This window comes from Convolutriloba macropyga, chromosome 11, assembly GCF_964194025.1.
Source record: "Convolutriloba macropyga chromosome 11, txConMacr16.3, whole genome shotgun sequence".
Taxonomy (NCBI): domain Eukaryota; kingdom Metazoa; phylum Xenacoelomorpha; order Acoela; family Convolutidae; genus Convolutriloba; species Convolutriloba macropyga.
The window spans coordinates 18,882,917-18,896,845 of record NC_134478.1 but is presented as its reverse complement, the minus strand read 5'-3'; the positions used below and the strand labels follow the sequence as shown (position 1 = coordinate 18,896,845).

Below are 13,929 nucleotides of genomic sequence, written 5' to 3'. Positions count from 1 at the left end.
TTGTCAAAGATAGCTTTTTGTCGGCGCATTTCCCATCCGTTTTTCTGAATTACGGACTCGAAAATGGTGGAAGATTCAACTAAACGTTGAAAAACATAATCCCGATGACCAACAATTGGAGTGGGCAATGTTGGATATAGCATATCAACAGGCATGCGCATTTCTTTCCCAATAACTAATCGGAAAGGCGATTGACCTGTCGACTCATGAACTGCAGAACGATAGGCCATCATGAAAGATTGAAGATGAACAGACCAAACTTCATGCCGTTCTGCGCAGTACTTTGCCAACCCATCTTCCAAAGTGCGATTTATGCGTTCCACTTTTGCATTTCCTTGCGGGTGGTAAGGAGTAGATCTTGAGCTGGTTAACTGCAGCTTATTGCACATATCTGCGAAAAGGCGCGATGTGAACTGCGAACCGTTGTCACTGTGAATATATTCAGGTACACCAAATCGGGTGACCCATTGATCTAAGAAAGTGCTACAGATTGTCTCAGCCTTGATGTTCTGTAGGGGTGCAGCCTCGAACCAGCGAGTAAAATGGTCTCCAATCATTAGGATGTATTTATAAAATTTCTCATTCAACCGACTTTCTGGGAGAGGGCCAAGGATATCAACTGACACGCAAAGAAAAGGTTCATAGAATGCCCAGAGCTGCATTTCTTGCTGATGTGATTGTTTGGGATTCTTTCGTTTTTGACAAGTTGCACAACCTGAGATCCAGGAGTCCACATCATTTTTCAATCCTGGCCAGTAAAATCGCTGACGTACCCGATCAAGAGTTTTCTTATTGCCTAAATGTCCTGAAGCAGGTGAATCATGCAACTGAAGAAGAACTTTTTGAACCTGGTTAAGTGGAACGCAACACTGATGGAAAAGTGTAGATCCATCCAGTTGTTGAAATAGCCGGTACAAAACACCATCAATAATTTTCAATGTCTCGAATTGCTGCCAGTAACACTGCAAAGCAGATGGTCTACCAAACATTAAGGATCGAGGTGGTTTCTCACCTGTTCGACACCATGATTTGACTACAGACAGAGTTTTATCCTGATCTTGCGTTTCTGAAAAGTGCGGAGACGAAGAAACAGATGTGACAGAAGTAGCAGATAAATTCAAAGGTGGTAATCTGGAAAGAGCATCAGCATTTGCAATAGTTTTTCCAGGCCGATGGACAATTTCAAAATTGAACATACTTAATTTTTCTAGCCAACGCGCTACTATTGCATCAGGCTCTTTGAACGAATAGAGCCAAACGAGGGCGCGATGGTCAGTAATTATCTGAAATTTTTGCCCAAGAAGAAATTCTTTGAAGTATGATGTGAAGAACACCACAGCAAAGAGTTCACGTTTCGTAGCCGAGTAGTTTCTTTGACCTTTTTGCAGCACTTTGCTAGCATATGCAATAACCTTTTCACCATTTTTCTGTTTTTGAGATAGCACTGCGCCAATTCCAGTAAGCGATGCGTCAGTACAAAGAACGAATTGATCCTTTTCATTTGGAAAACCTAAGATTGGAGCGGATACTAGCGCTGTTTTCAATTTCTCGAAAGCTTTTTGGCAGTCTGCTGTCCAATGGAACGTTGTTGTTTTATTCATCAATTGGTACAGAGGGTTCGCAATCAAACCAAAATTGAGAACAAACTTTCTATAGAAGCCAACAAGGCCCATGAACGATCTTAACTGACGAATAGTTTGTGGAACTGGGTATTTCTCCACAGCTGCTATTTTAGCAGGATCAGTGTGTATCCCGTCAGCAGAGACTACATGACCCAGAAATACTAACTTCGTTTGGAATAAGGAACATTTGGCAGGTGAAATTTTCAAATTTGCTTCCCGTATGCGTTGGAACACAAGTTGAAGACGATGTATGTGTTCCTCGAAAGAACGACCAAAGACTATAATATCATCAAGATAAACCAGGACAATTTCATATGTCAACCCTGATAAAACAATTTCCATTAGTCTTTGAAATGCTCCAGGGGCATTGCAAAGACCCATTGGCATCCGTTTCCACTGATACAGTCCAAACGGCGTAATGAAAGAAGTAAGGTGTCGATCTTCTTCATCAATCTCCATTTGATGAAATCCACTGCAAAGGTCGAGGCTAGAGAAGAAAATGCTTCCCTCGAGATTATTTAGAATATCTGATATGCGCGGAAGAGGCCACGATGTTTTGACTGTTTGGGCATTTAGTTTCCGATAGTCAATAACAAGACGATATGACCCGTCACGTTTCGGAACTAACACGGTTGGAGCTGCCCACTCGGAATGAGTAGGAGATATGAGATCTTTTTCTTGGAGTTTGGTTATCTTATCCTTGAGATCTTTTCTTTTAGAAGGATTCATTGATCTGTATGGCACTCGGCTAGGCTGGGCGTCATCTTTCAACTGAATACGCAGTTTATGCAAATTACATGAGCCTAGATCCCATTTGTCGGTAGCAAACACGTCTGCAAACTGCTTGAGTAGACTAAAAGCGTCCTTTTGTTGTTTTTTAGTGAGAGTGCTGAACTTTGATTTAAACAACTGCATCAAAGTTTCAGCTGAATTGATGTCAACAGCATTGAAACCAACAGTTTGAAGGACAGTCTCGTTGTAGGGTAAGATTTGCGCAATAGTTTGCGAAGGATATAAAGTTACGGAATTACAAGTAGGGTTAAGTACTCTTAGCCAAAATTCATTTTGAGAAACTGTTACAAGAGACGAGGCCACTAAAAGGGAGTTTAAACTGGTGAAACCTACGTGGGGCTCAACCAAACCCACAGTCGCGTCAGACGAAGTACGCGAACTGCTTGAAGAAAACTTATGCGCATGATGTGACTTTAGATTACATTTTACGAGTGCTTCACTTCGAGGTGGAATAAGGAAACGCGAATTTACAGAACAAAGCGAAGTCTCAGTTGTCGGAGAATTATCCTCAAACCACTGAGACAACGGACTGATACATTCCAGTACTGCGTCACCTACATCTAATAAACCCCGAGAGAAGTCTACTGCACATTTTTGTTTGTGTAGGAGATCAAAACCGACCACACAAGGAACACTGAGGTGGGCACAAATGTAAAATTTGAAAGAAAACATGGGACCATTTTTAAACCAACGACATGGAAGCAAGCACATACCCTTAAATTGAAGCATAGAGCCATTTATGGCGGATGCTTGGATATCAGATGCTTCCAATGTAAGCGAAGGGCTAAAGTTGCTGAACTTGCCAAAAACATCGGCACGAATTACACTAATTGAAGCACCTGAATCAATCAGGGCAGGCAGTATATTATCGGCGATTATTATTTTGGAAAGAAGCGACTGTATGCCAAAAATACGCTTGTTTTGTGCCATGGGTTATTAAAAATGGAGAACAAACTCTTTCAAGGTGGACTATGGCGATAGAAGAAGCTATCGGTTAGAGTATGGTTTTGACTCTGGGCAATTACGTCGCTGATGTTGAGAAGAACCACAGTTCCAACAATTTTTGCAATTATTTTTAGTATGACCTTTACGATTACAACCATAACAAATAGTTGGTCCGGTGAACCTGACTTTTCTTTCATTACTGATTGAACGACTGTGTGAATTGTCAAGAAACGTTTTTCGCGGAGAGGAAGATTGACGACGTTCTCCGTGTTGCGATGGGCTACGAGAGAAAGTAGGTGACTTGCGTTTGTTAAACGGAGGCAATCTGTAAGGAGAGTTGCTCCTGCGACCCGATTTTTTGTTCATCGGACGAGAACGTGGTTGGTAACTAACTTGTCCGGCCATGAGTTTATCAACTTTACGCGAAAGTGCTTCAATGGAACTCACAGAAGTAGATGAAGGCGCAGTCTCATTTGCATTTGCTTCAAGACGGTAAATTGCGTCGAAGTGGAGTGCTGATTCTAAGGCCGCGTTAATGTCAGCCGGCTTGTTCTTTCTTAACTCTACCCTTACATGAATATTGTGAAGGCCATCAATGAAAGATTGAAGCACAATATGGTCTCTGATTGCCTGCGTGTCTTGGGGATAAGCCTTATTAGCTAGAAGTTTGAGCTCAGCTAAAAATTCACTTACTTTTTCGGACTCGCCTTGAATACGTTTTGCAAGGGATGACCGAAAAAATTCAGGAGGTTCCTGATATTGGCGCAAAAATTGCTTTTTAAGCTCTGAATAATCATTTTTTGTTGCGTCATCTAATGACAGATAAAATTCGATAGCACTGCCTCGTAAGCGCAAGGGAAAAATAGTATGACGCTTATCAATGTAAACCTGTTGACCAGCGCTGTCGTGTTGCGGAGTTCCATCACTATTGAATGCTTTTTTTAGCCAATTTTGTAACGAACTCAAGAGTTCGAATTGTGTTATATAGGCCTGAATATCACTTGTTCCGTTAAAAGGCTCCGGTAGAAGAAGTTTAGCTTCCAGAGCTGCGTCAGCCATTTGTTATTAATTACATGGAAATAAAAAATGCTGCACAAAGTTCCAACCTTGCGATTGGACCGGCAAGTCAGATATCGGTTGTTCAAAATTGTGGGGACCAGAAAAAGCTGGCCTCTAAGAGATAACAGAAAAGAACGCCGAGACTTTTTTTAACTTAGGATTTCAGGTCTCTCGTCTTAAGTTATGTATCGTTGAGGTTGCCGTAGCAGCCGCCGAAACCTCCCTTGCTAAGCCCCTTAGTCTTACTACGTGGGACCTACAAACACTGGGAATGTAGAAGCTGCGGAAGCAAGGAGCGTCTATTTTCCGATAAATCGGATAACGCTTGAGAAGCCTCTGAAATCAGTACCTATTTGTCAAAGCGTTCTAAAGTTAAAGGCAATTATTGCTCATCTAAGAAAAAGAACAACCGTTATCTGTCAAGCAGATCACAAAAACGACCGAATATTTGAGTTATTTTTCTCTTTTTTTTTTTTTGAAAAGAAGGTAAAGAAAAAGCAGATGTTCCTGAAAATTGCAGGATAGCTTATTTTGGAAAAAAAATCCCGAACCTGTCAACAATATAACAACCCGGTAGGTATTAAAAAAAACGAACGTGTGAATTGCGAATGCGGGATTCGAGATTGGGTTGTTTTAGTTTTTTTTGTTGAAATTAACAACTTCAATTTAATTGATCTTACCTTGTTTTCTGTGCTCTATCTTTTTCTTTGGAAAATCGACAAAGTAAGTTTTCAGAATATTGAATTAAACTGAATAGGTTATTTATAAAAGCTTGTTGAGAAAAAGCTCAACTAACTGGATTGTAAGCAGAAAAGTATCAAGTGTCGTTTGGGCGAAGGAACATGGCCAACGGAACAAATTCTCAATTAGCTCTTGAAACACGCAAAAGCTAAATAAATTGCGTGCCAAATTGTGTTATCAATAATAAATACACTATGGTCCAGTGGCACGAAAGTAAAACAAAGCTTGAGCGGAAAGGCGCTATAAGATTAATAGATTAATAGCTGGAACATTATACTGCCTAAGGAATAATAATGGGGTAGGGCTGTTACAACAGCAGCGACGTTTACGGAAAAATCACAGTGTGTGAGAATGGTTATGTGGTTGCAACTGCAAGCGGTACTTCAGTCACTTCTACCCCAATGCTGAATGGTCCCAGTTTTTTGACAACCTCCGAAACTGTCATTGCTGCAGGTCTGATCGACATTACCCGACAAGATAACTTGTGGGACTACGAATGTCCTATCAACTTTGCACTCACCACATATTATCGTGGCCTAACATGTCGACTATATGCAACATACAAACAGTCGTTCGTGGATGACAATGCTTGGCTGACATCGTTTAACATTGATGACTTTATCATGAGTCCTTATTACGATCCAGGAGCTACAAAAGCTAACATAATTCAAACTTGGAAAGCAGCAGGTTCAAACGTGGTCAAAGCTTCAGAAGTATTTAACAGAAATCTAGCAATTGATGACCAATTAACAGCTTCAATTTTCAACCGAAGCAAGGACGCGGGAGACGGAGTTTTTGTCGCGAACCTTGTGAATAATATCATTGTTAGGATCATTCGAACTAATGCCGATTACGCAATCATTGCGAATCTTTCCGGGGACAGTTCGTTCACACCTGTTTGGGCAGTTAGTGTGACTTGGTACAAAGTGGCCCAAGGACCTGAGATCATCGACAAGCAGAACACGTTCCAGCTTGTGATTGCGTGTTCAGACGACGATTCGGATGATGAGGCAGATGGTTGCTACTCAATCTATGACTACTACCAGCTAGAGTTTGTTCAGGACCACAGTGGGCAATTCATGCGGGCCGGGGTTACGGGCTTAAACATCCCCAGTTAGTTACTTTCCCGATTCTGCAAAATCTTGAAGTATACTTAGGCCAAGTTGAGTGTAATCTTGTAATTTATTATGTGTTGTCATTTGAATTTATGTGAGATTCTAGAAAACAAACAACTGTTTTTCAAACAGACACAAAATGTTTTTTTTAAATAACGAAATAACCACAAAAATTGACAGAGGAAATGTAAATATTTGGTCAAGGTGGAAAAGGATCTGTTATACTTGCGTGTTCTGCGCATCGATAAGCATAAGAATTTGAAAGAAAACCAAATGCGTGCTGCTTCTAAAACAAATGGCTTCTATTTGTCCGATATAGTTTTTTAACACCGCATCTATTTACTATAATTGGAAATTTCTGTCCAATCAGCTAATCATGAACCGTTTTCCAAGTTTGACAATTGATCAGGCTAAGTTCTAATATTCTCTCTTTTCTCTCTTTATAAATACCATTTACAGCATGTAATAATCATAGGAGATATGAATTCAATCGTATACCGCTGAGTTCTAATATATTCATCATAACATCAACTCTATCAGGCACTTTTTGAGTTTGTGTTCTCCAGATGCTCCAATTGAGCTACCAGGATCAGGAAGTGCCTCGGCAGCAGACCTCGTAACTGGGTCCAACGTCGGAACCCCAGGTCTATGGGTAATTCAGTTGAACCAAACTGTCAAGTTTTCGTTGAGTGTTCACGCAACCACTGAGAACACCGCTAACATTTCAATGACGGCCGATGATCCGCTGGCTACCATAAATGACGTCATTGCAACCTGTTCGTCTACTGAGGACCCTGGATGTCCTAATGTAGAGTACGAACCGAATTCGGTCCCATTGAATCCAGCGACACTTCAATTGTCTGGATTGAGAGGGGGTTCGGTGTACAACGTTTCAATCAACAGTGCTACGGTTACATCTGGCAATCCGGCTGCTAGCTTCCCAATAACTGTAAAATTTTGCACAAGTAAGTTCACTTCTTAATTTTTGAATTTTTTTTTCAATTTTCAAACTGAAGCTGAGTGACGAATGTCTCTGTAGAAATTTTTTTAGCGACATTTTACCCTCAAATGAACGCAGAGCTTCAGTTCCCCTACAAGAGCATGTTCATAACACTTAAATAACTTTTAGTGGTAAATTTGCCAATATTACCGTTCGGTAAAAAATACTGTAAATATGTAAGAAATGCTGTCAATGCGGTGAAAATACATAATTCCGCTGTGAATTTGAAGTTCTTTGAAAAGGAATCTTGGAATTGATCGGTTCCAAATAATGGAGAACAATAAAGTCTCAGAAATACTGTATACTGGGCTGAGTATACAAAACCGATGCAGCCCGTTTTTTTGGTATTCAAAGGTAACTTCTACTATATAATAGGCTTATTTATTCGACTCGATATCAAATGGCTCTTAATACAAGAGCTTTTTCTGTTAGGAGTTAAGTGCTATCGAACCGGCCTTTTGCTAATGTTCGCTTCCCAAAACTTGTCGCGAATAATATAAACGTCAATTAAGCAGGGGATTGGGGATTGGGGGTCAAAAGAAATAGTTTCTTCCAAAAAATTTTAGTACAAAATCTTCTTATAGAAAATAAAATTATAGCCAGCCAAATTCGTTAACAAAATTTCACCAATTAATTTTTTATGATATTTTTCAACAAGACAGCTATTATAAATTTAAAGGTTTTGTTAAGCTTTAACAAATTACTCGAACTATACAGTTGAAAGCTAGAGAAAATATCGAAACCAGTTTTGCTGTAAATTCAATTATTAGAAAGTGTTTTCGAAAATGAATCAAGTTGCCACCGAATAACCAGTTACGAAAAAACAATAAACCTTTTAAGAAGAAATGGACTGTATTTTAAGTGTTCAGTTGGACAACAAGTGCAAAATGGAAGTCTAAAATGAGAGTAGTTAAAATTTGCATTTTTTGAAGAATAGAACATTATTTCGCGTTCTCAAGGCTCAGTTTTATTTTCACCCGGTAATCAATTTTGTTTCCTAAAATCATAATTCCTTGAAGATTGTGTAATTTTGTTTCTGTTTTTGTTTTTAAGCATGTTTGTTTTTCCTCTTGTATAAAATTCAGTCAGACTCGTTTCAAAAAAAATTTAACGCTATGCATTAAACTTAAATACATATAAGCGTAGAGAAAATGTGCAAGAGATCGTATATATGTTGAAAGAGGTGAAATTAAACGTTGCAGTAGCTGAGGGAGGTTTATACCAAAAAATTTCATCTCTTTATTTCACTTTTTGCATTAATGTTCTTCAGTGATTTCTGGTAGTCATTTTTTATTAGTAATGTGCCTTTATCAGTTTATAAATTTAGATTCCATTCCGTCTCTTTAGGGTCGATGGCTTCCCCTCTTTCCCACAGCTCCATCTGTCTGAAACAAACAAAAATTTAAACTGACAAATTATCAAACTAATTAACACAGCAAAATTTAGACAATTTATCTTTGAATAGCGATTAAGCAAATTGCGGAATCCTCCCGTACCTTAGTCGCAGTGGGTTTCAGCGCTGCACCATTGATTTTCAATTGTAACCATTACTGTACTAGACAAATAGCAGTATAAATACTTTTGCCAGTCTGCGCAGACTCGATTAGGCAACATCCCAGTCTGTCCTTTTTCTTCGCAGCATCATTTACATTATTGGTTAACACTGCACAAATTGTCTCAGATCAGACTCTACATACAAAGAACTAAAAGACTGTACATAGCAAATTTTGAAAATTTCGAATGACTAATATCATGCATGAAACTTTCAACGTGGCGATACCCGGAGCTGCTTTCTAGCTGAACTTCTACGAACTACACCACAATTAACTCACACATCGACCTCCACCGACTTCCGCCGACCTCCGACCTCCACCGACTTCCGCCGACTTCCGCTGACCTCCGACCTCCGCCGACTTCCGCCGACCTCCGCCGACTTCCACCGACCTCCACCGACCTCCACCAACCTCCGCCGACTTCCGACATCCGCCGACCTCCACCGACCTCCACCGACCTCCGCCGACTTCCGACATCCGCCGACCTCCGCCGACTTCCGAACTCCGCCAACTTCCACCGACCTCCACCGACCTCCGCCGACTTCCGACATCCGCCGACCTCCGCTGACCTCCGCCGACTTCCACAGACCTGCACCGACTTCCGACCTCCGCCGACTTCCACCGACCTCCACCGACCTCCGCCGACTTCCGACATCCACCGACCTCCGCCGACCTCCACCGACCTCCGCCGTTTCTACCTGAATGACGTGAATGCACCAATGTATTAAGCACGTGGGGTGTCAACCCCCAGTGTTAATCAGTGTATTTATGTTAACCTTTTTCCAGTGTTTGAATAGTAGACTCAATAATAGTAGTAGACTCAATAGAACTCAATGGTCTTCATATGTTGTGTATTTCAGATTTGATTGAAACTTGTGATTGAAATTCGTGATGTTGACTCGAGACTTTGATTGAATTTTTGTATATCGAAATGGAGCAGGTCGTTATAGCTGTTGAGTTGCATGAATCTATTATGAAATGCCAGCAGGAAGTTATGTTTATAGTTGCAGATCCAGAAAGAAAGTCATGTCATGGTATTGTCACGGTCAGGAAGGTGTTTGACTTTGACAATGAAATGATGGATCTTGTACGCAATTTGCGCAAAAGACGGACACCTTCAAACACTGTAGTCGTGCATGAACGCAAGGGGAAGCGCTAACTGTTCTTTTGTACCCGACTCAGAGTTGTTTTCATTCATCAAGCTGTTTTCGCAATCAGCAGCCATCAATGTTCTACCAATATTCTATATCAAAGTTCTATCAATGTTCTATATCAACGTTCTTTCAATGTTCTATATCAAAGTTCTATCAATGTTCTATAAACGTTCTTAGTGTTTTTTGAACCACTGGTGCTTCTGTGTTATTTTGTTTCAGATTACTAAACATGATACTCTGGTGAATTGACTTTTATTTGTACGGCTCGAATTCGGCGACTGGAGCGACGTGTGACACGCTCGAATTCGATTCAGCCCTTCAGTGAACCATCTTTTCCCACTTTTCCCGTGTGGGCGCGATATTTCCAGGATTTGTGAAGTTGGCCACCTTTTTCACTGACCCCGCAGTTAGAGCTGCCAGCTGAAAATGACAATATTTACTATTTTATAGCAAATTTGAAATGCAATTTCAGCTAGAAGAACAGAGAACAAAGAAAAAAGAACAGAGAACTGGAACCTAAAACTAATGAAACTAAAACTAATATTTATAAATATTATAATATTTATAAATTATAATTCATGTCATTTATAAATTTATAAATTCCTTTATAAATCCTTCATTTATAAATTCATATCTTTTCCCTTTCCCTTTCCTTTCTTTTCCTTTTTCTTTCAAAGGATGAGTGCAAATAGTGCAAAGAGATGATAGTGCGCATGGATTTAATAATAAAAGAGATGCGAGTGCATGGATTCAATAAAGAGTAGAGTAGAGTTTGTAGTAGAGCGAGAACAATTAGGGGCAATTATCTTGCGTTAGCAGTTTGAATTTGATCACGCTCAAGTGGTTTGTAATTACGCCTGGCGAGATCAAAATCAGACTGGCGCCAATTATGTGCATCTTACGAGCAGTCTGTTGCAAGTACATATACATGTAAGATACATTAGGCGAGAAAGAATGTGCATAAAATTTGCATGCATATGACTAATTAGGTTGATAAAATACAGCCGATACATAACCAGAAGTGACATGTACATAGTAATGATCTTCAAAAAATGCATGATGCAAATTGTACTGATTCAGGGCTGCAAAGCTCTTTTAGGTAGTTCCGGGCTACTACATAAATTTTAGGTAATTTAGTAGAAATTTCAATACTGTTTTAGTGGAAAAAGCGAACGCGGAATACGGTTACCTTGACTCTGAGCTATTGTCATGACAGGTACCAAATTGACAAAATTCTGTCACAAATATCCACGCTGCCAAAATTTAAGCATTGTGGATAATTGTGACGGATATATCCCCTTTTGAGAGAATTTGAACTAGTTTTTCCTACTGTCAGTGTTATTCAAACAGGCTTTTAAGCCTGATTTGAAACTTGGGCGCGGATAAAGCTGACAAAATCACATATAGTTACTCAAACAAATTGTACGTTTGGAGATGTAACGGAATTTGTGAATGAATATTGGTAATTTAACTGCTAAATTCACTAAATTAAAGTAGTGTACTCTGCATAAAAGCTTATGAGGAAGATTGACCTCTAAATTTAAGAAAGAGGGGTTTGGTGACGGAGAGTGCATGAGGTGGAATCAGCTAGTAATTGTTAAACAATTTAGAGGAGTCCATCATAATCGTCTTCAGTGACATGGAAGATTATTAAGCTGCAAAAAAATGTAAAATTAACGTGTCGATTTATACTCATTTTAAAAATGTTTATTAACTGTTTGTTGAATCGATAGGTTTGATGTAGTATAAGTTGAAACAATGATACTACTGACTGATTTTACAGGCGTCAGACCAAGCGGTGACTTTTTGTCATTTCATCGCAATGTAAGCAATGATATAAAATAAACTTATCATGAAATTTTGTTGGATTTAATTGTACAATTATTAACCTCCAATGTAGCGAATATTTTGCTCACATTCAACACATTTACTCACCGAGTGATATATGAGACTTATAGGTGAGTCAAATACGTCGAGTTAAGCAATTTTTCCCCAGATTCATGTTTGACAGTCTACAACTCTAGTCCAAAAAACCGAACATATGCGACGTGGGACAATGTGGGTATCATCGTTTTTAATCGTGAGAGTTTTGGATCTTCGATATTTTGCTTTTACGCAGGAGAGATTCGAAATCGTCGTTTTTGGACGCAAGAGAGATTCAGTTTGTTGGGTATTCAAACGAGAGATATCTGCGTATATTTGTTTTTAGACGTAATATATCGTCAGTGTGCCTGGTCCCACATTCAAGAACTTAATGATGCAAGATAATTGACCAAGAATATTTTGCTCAGATTATCTCTCTGATATCGCTCAAAATATCGTTCAAAAACGATCATAAGGTTTACTGTCGTTTTTGTTCGGAAAAGACGATGATGCCGACGATATTGTATGTTTAAAAACAGACGATTTCTTGAATATGATATGCATAAAAGAACTGTAATTGGTCAGCTATCAAACAAACGTCGCTACAATTGCAACTTGATTTCTTTTAGAGTTTTACAAATAAACTTTTTTGGACATTCTAGAGCAACTTTTTTCAACAATTGATTATTTGCAATAAAATTATTTGCTTAACGGATGTGGACTACTTTGAATGATTGAACAATATTCAAGAGGATAAACAACGCTCAAACGAGCAAAATATCCAAGTTGATTATATTAGTTCATAATCACAGTATAATAACAGTATTTTTATTTGTTAGGTAACTTTTTTAGTTTCATCGCAATCGGAGATGATTTTTACCACAAAAAGTACAAAAATAAGAAATCAGAATCAAGATATTTTTCGGAAAATAATTTGTGAAAAGGTTTTTAAAAGCAGTATTTGATGTCCAAAACGTTAATATAAAGTGGCCGTATAAATATGAGACAATTTAAATTGCCTTAAATATATTCATATGTAACAATGTTAAAATTTGGGAAATTTTCGGAATATGTAACAAAACTTTTGGTTAGTATTTTGTTAATTAACTTAATTGATTTAATTTTTTGTAATTATTGTCAGAAAAATGTCTATTTCTCCCCTCTCTCCAGCGCCCGAAAATTGAAAACATTCAATTTAACAAATCAACTAAATCAAACTATTGGAAAGAACTCCAATTCTTCAAATTTTGATTACAGGCTAATTTGCTTCTCCTCGGGCAAGCAATACCATTTAGAGCTAAAATAGGCGAGCCAAAACATTAATAGCAAAAAATTCTATGGTTCAGAAAACCTCAAAAATATGAAAATTTTCCAAGTATCAAAAACAGTGAATGGTGAAAAAAATGCACAAATAATTCAAGCACACGGCTTTAAAAATAGAATATCTACATTTAAAAAACGTTAGAAAAAATGTTACTAATGTTAGTGCACAAATCAGATCAACTTTAAAAAATGTCAATTGTTCAAAGGATAAAATATAAATGTTTGAAGAGTGTTTGCTCCTTTTTAGTGGCCTTTATCATGTCTACTATAATTTTATTGTAATATAACTTAGTATATTATTTAGAATCTCTCTGATCTGAATGCAATCTATTAAAAAATCCCTTAATTGAATTTGGATATTAACTAAGCTTGAAAGTGATAGAGACAATCTCGAGAGCTATATCTAATTTAATTTAAATACGGAAAAATTCATTGGCCAGGATTAGTGAAGTGTTTAATGAAAAACAAAAGAGAGTCTTTTTTTACAATAACTTTAAAAACTTATATATCTATGTAAATGGTAATGGACAGCACTTTAAGCAACATTTGCGACCGTTAAATCCTAAATTTATCGGTATTCGAATTTCTAGTGGATTTAGCGGGATTCAACAGTCAAAATTGACACGAGCGTGTTAACATATCTTGATGTAGCTGTAAGAATTCAAAACAGTGTACCAAATTCAAGTTTCCAATTCAATCTTTTTATATAGTCAACGTCATAAGTTCGTATAAAGCAACGTATTCGTATTGGTGATAGCAACA

The 13,929-nt window shown here is 38.2% G+C and overlaps 1 protein-coding gene across 4 annotated transcripts in view; it reads left to right on the top strand.

The window, feature by feature from the left end:
- Nucleotides 1–13,929, top strand: part of LOC142349280 (uncharacterized) — a 105,454-nt gene that overhangs the window by 18,568 nt on the left and 72,957 nt on the right. For 3 of the 4 annotated variants that reach the window (XR_012760812.1, XM_075400738.1, XM_075400740.1), the window contains exons 2-3: nt 5,547–6,272; nt 6,841–7,239. Coding sequence is in view for 3 of the 4 variants with exons in the window: in XM_075400738.1 (XP_075256853.1) it covers nt 5,547–6,272; nt 6,841–7,239 (1,125 nt within the window). In the remaining variant the exon portion in view is untranslated. The remainder of the gene's footprint in view (nt 1–5,546; nt 6,273–6,840; nt 7,240–13,929) is intronic. The other variant, XM_075400739.1, reaches the window with a different exon arrangement.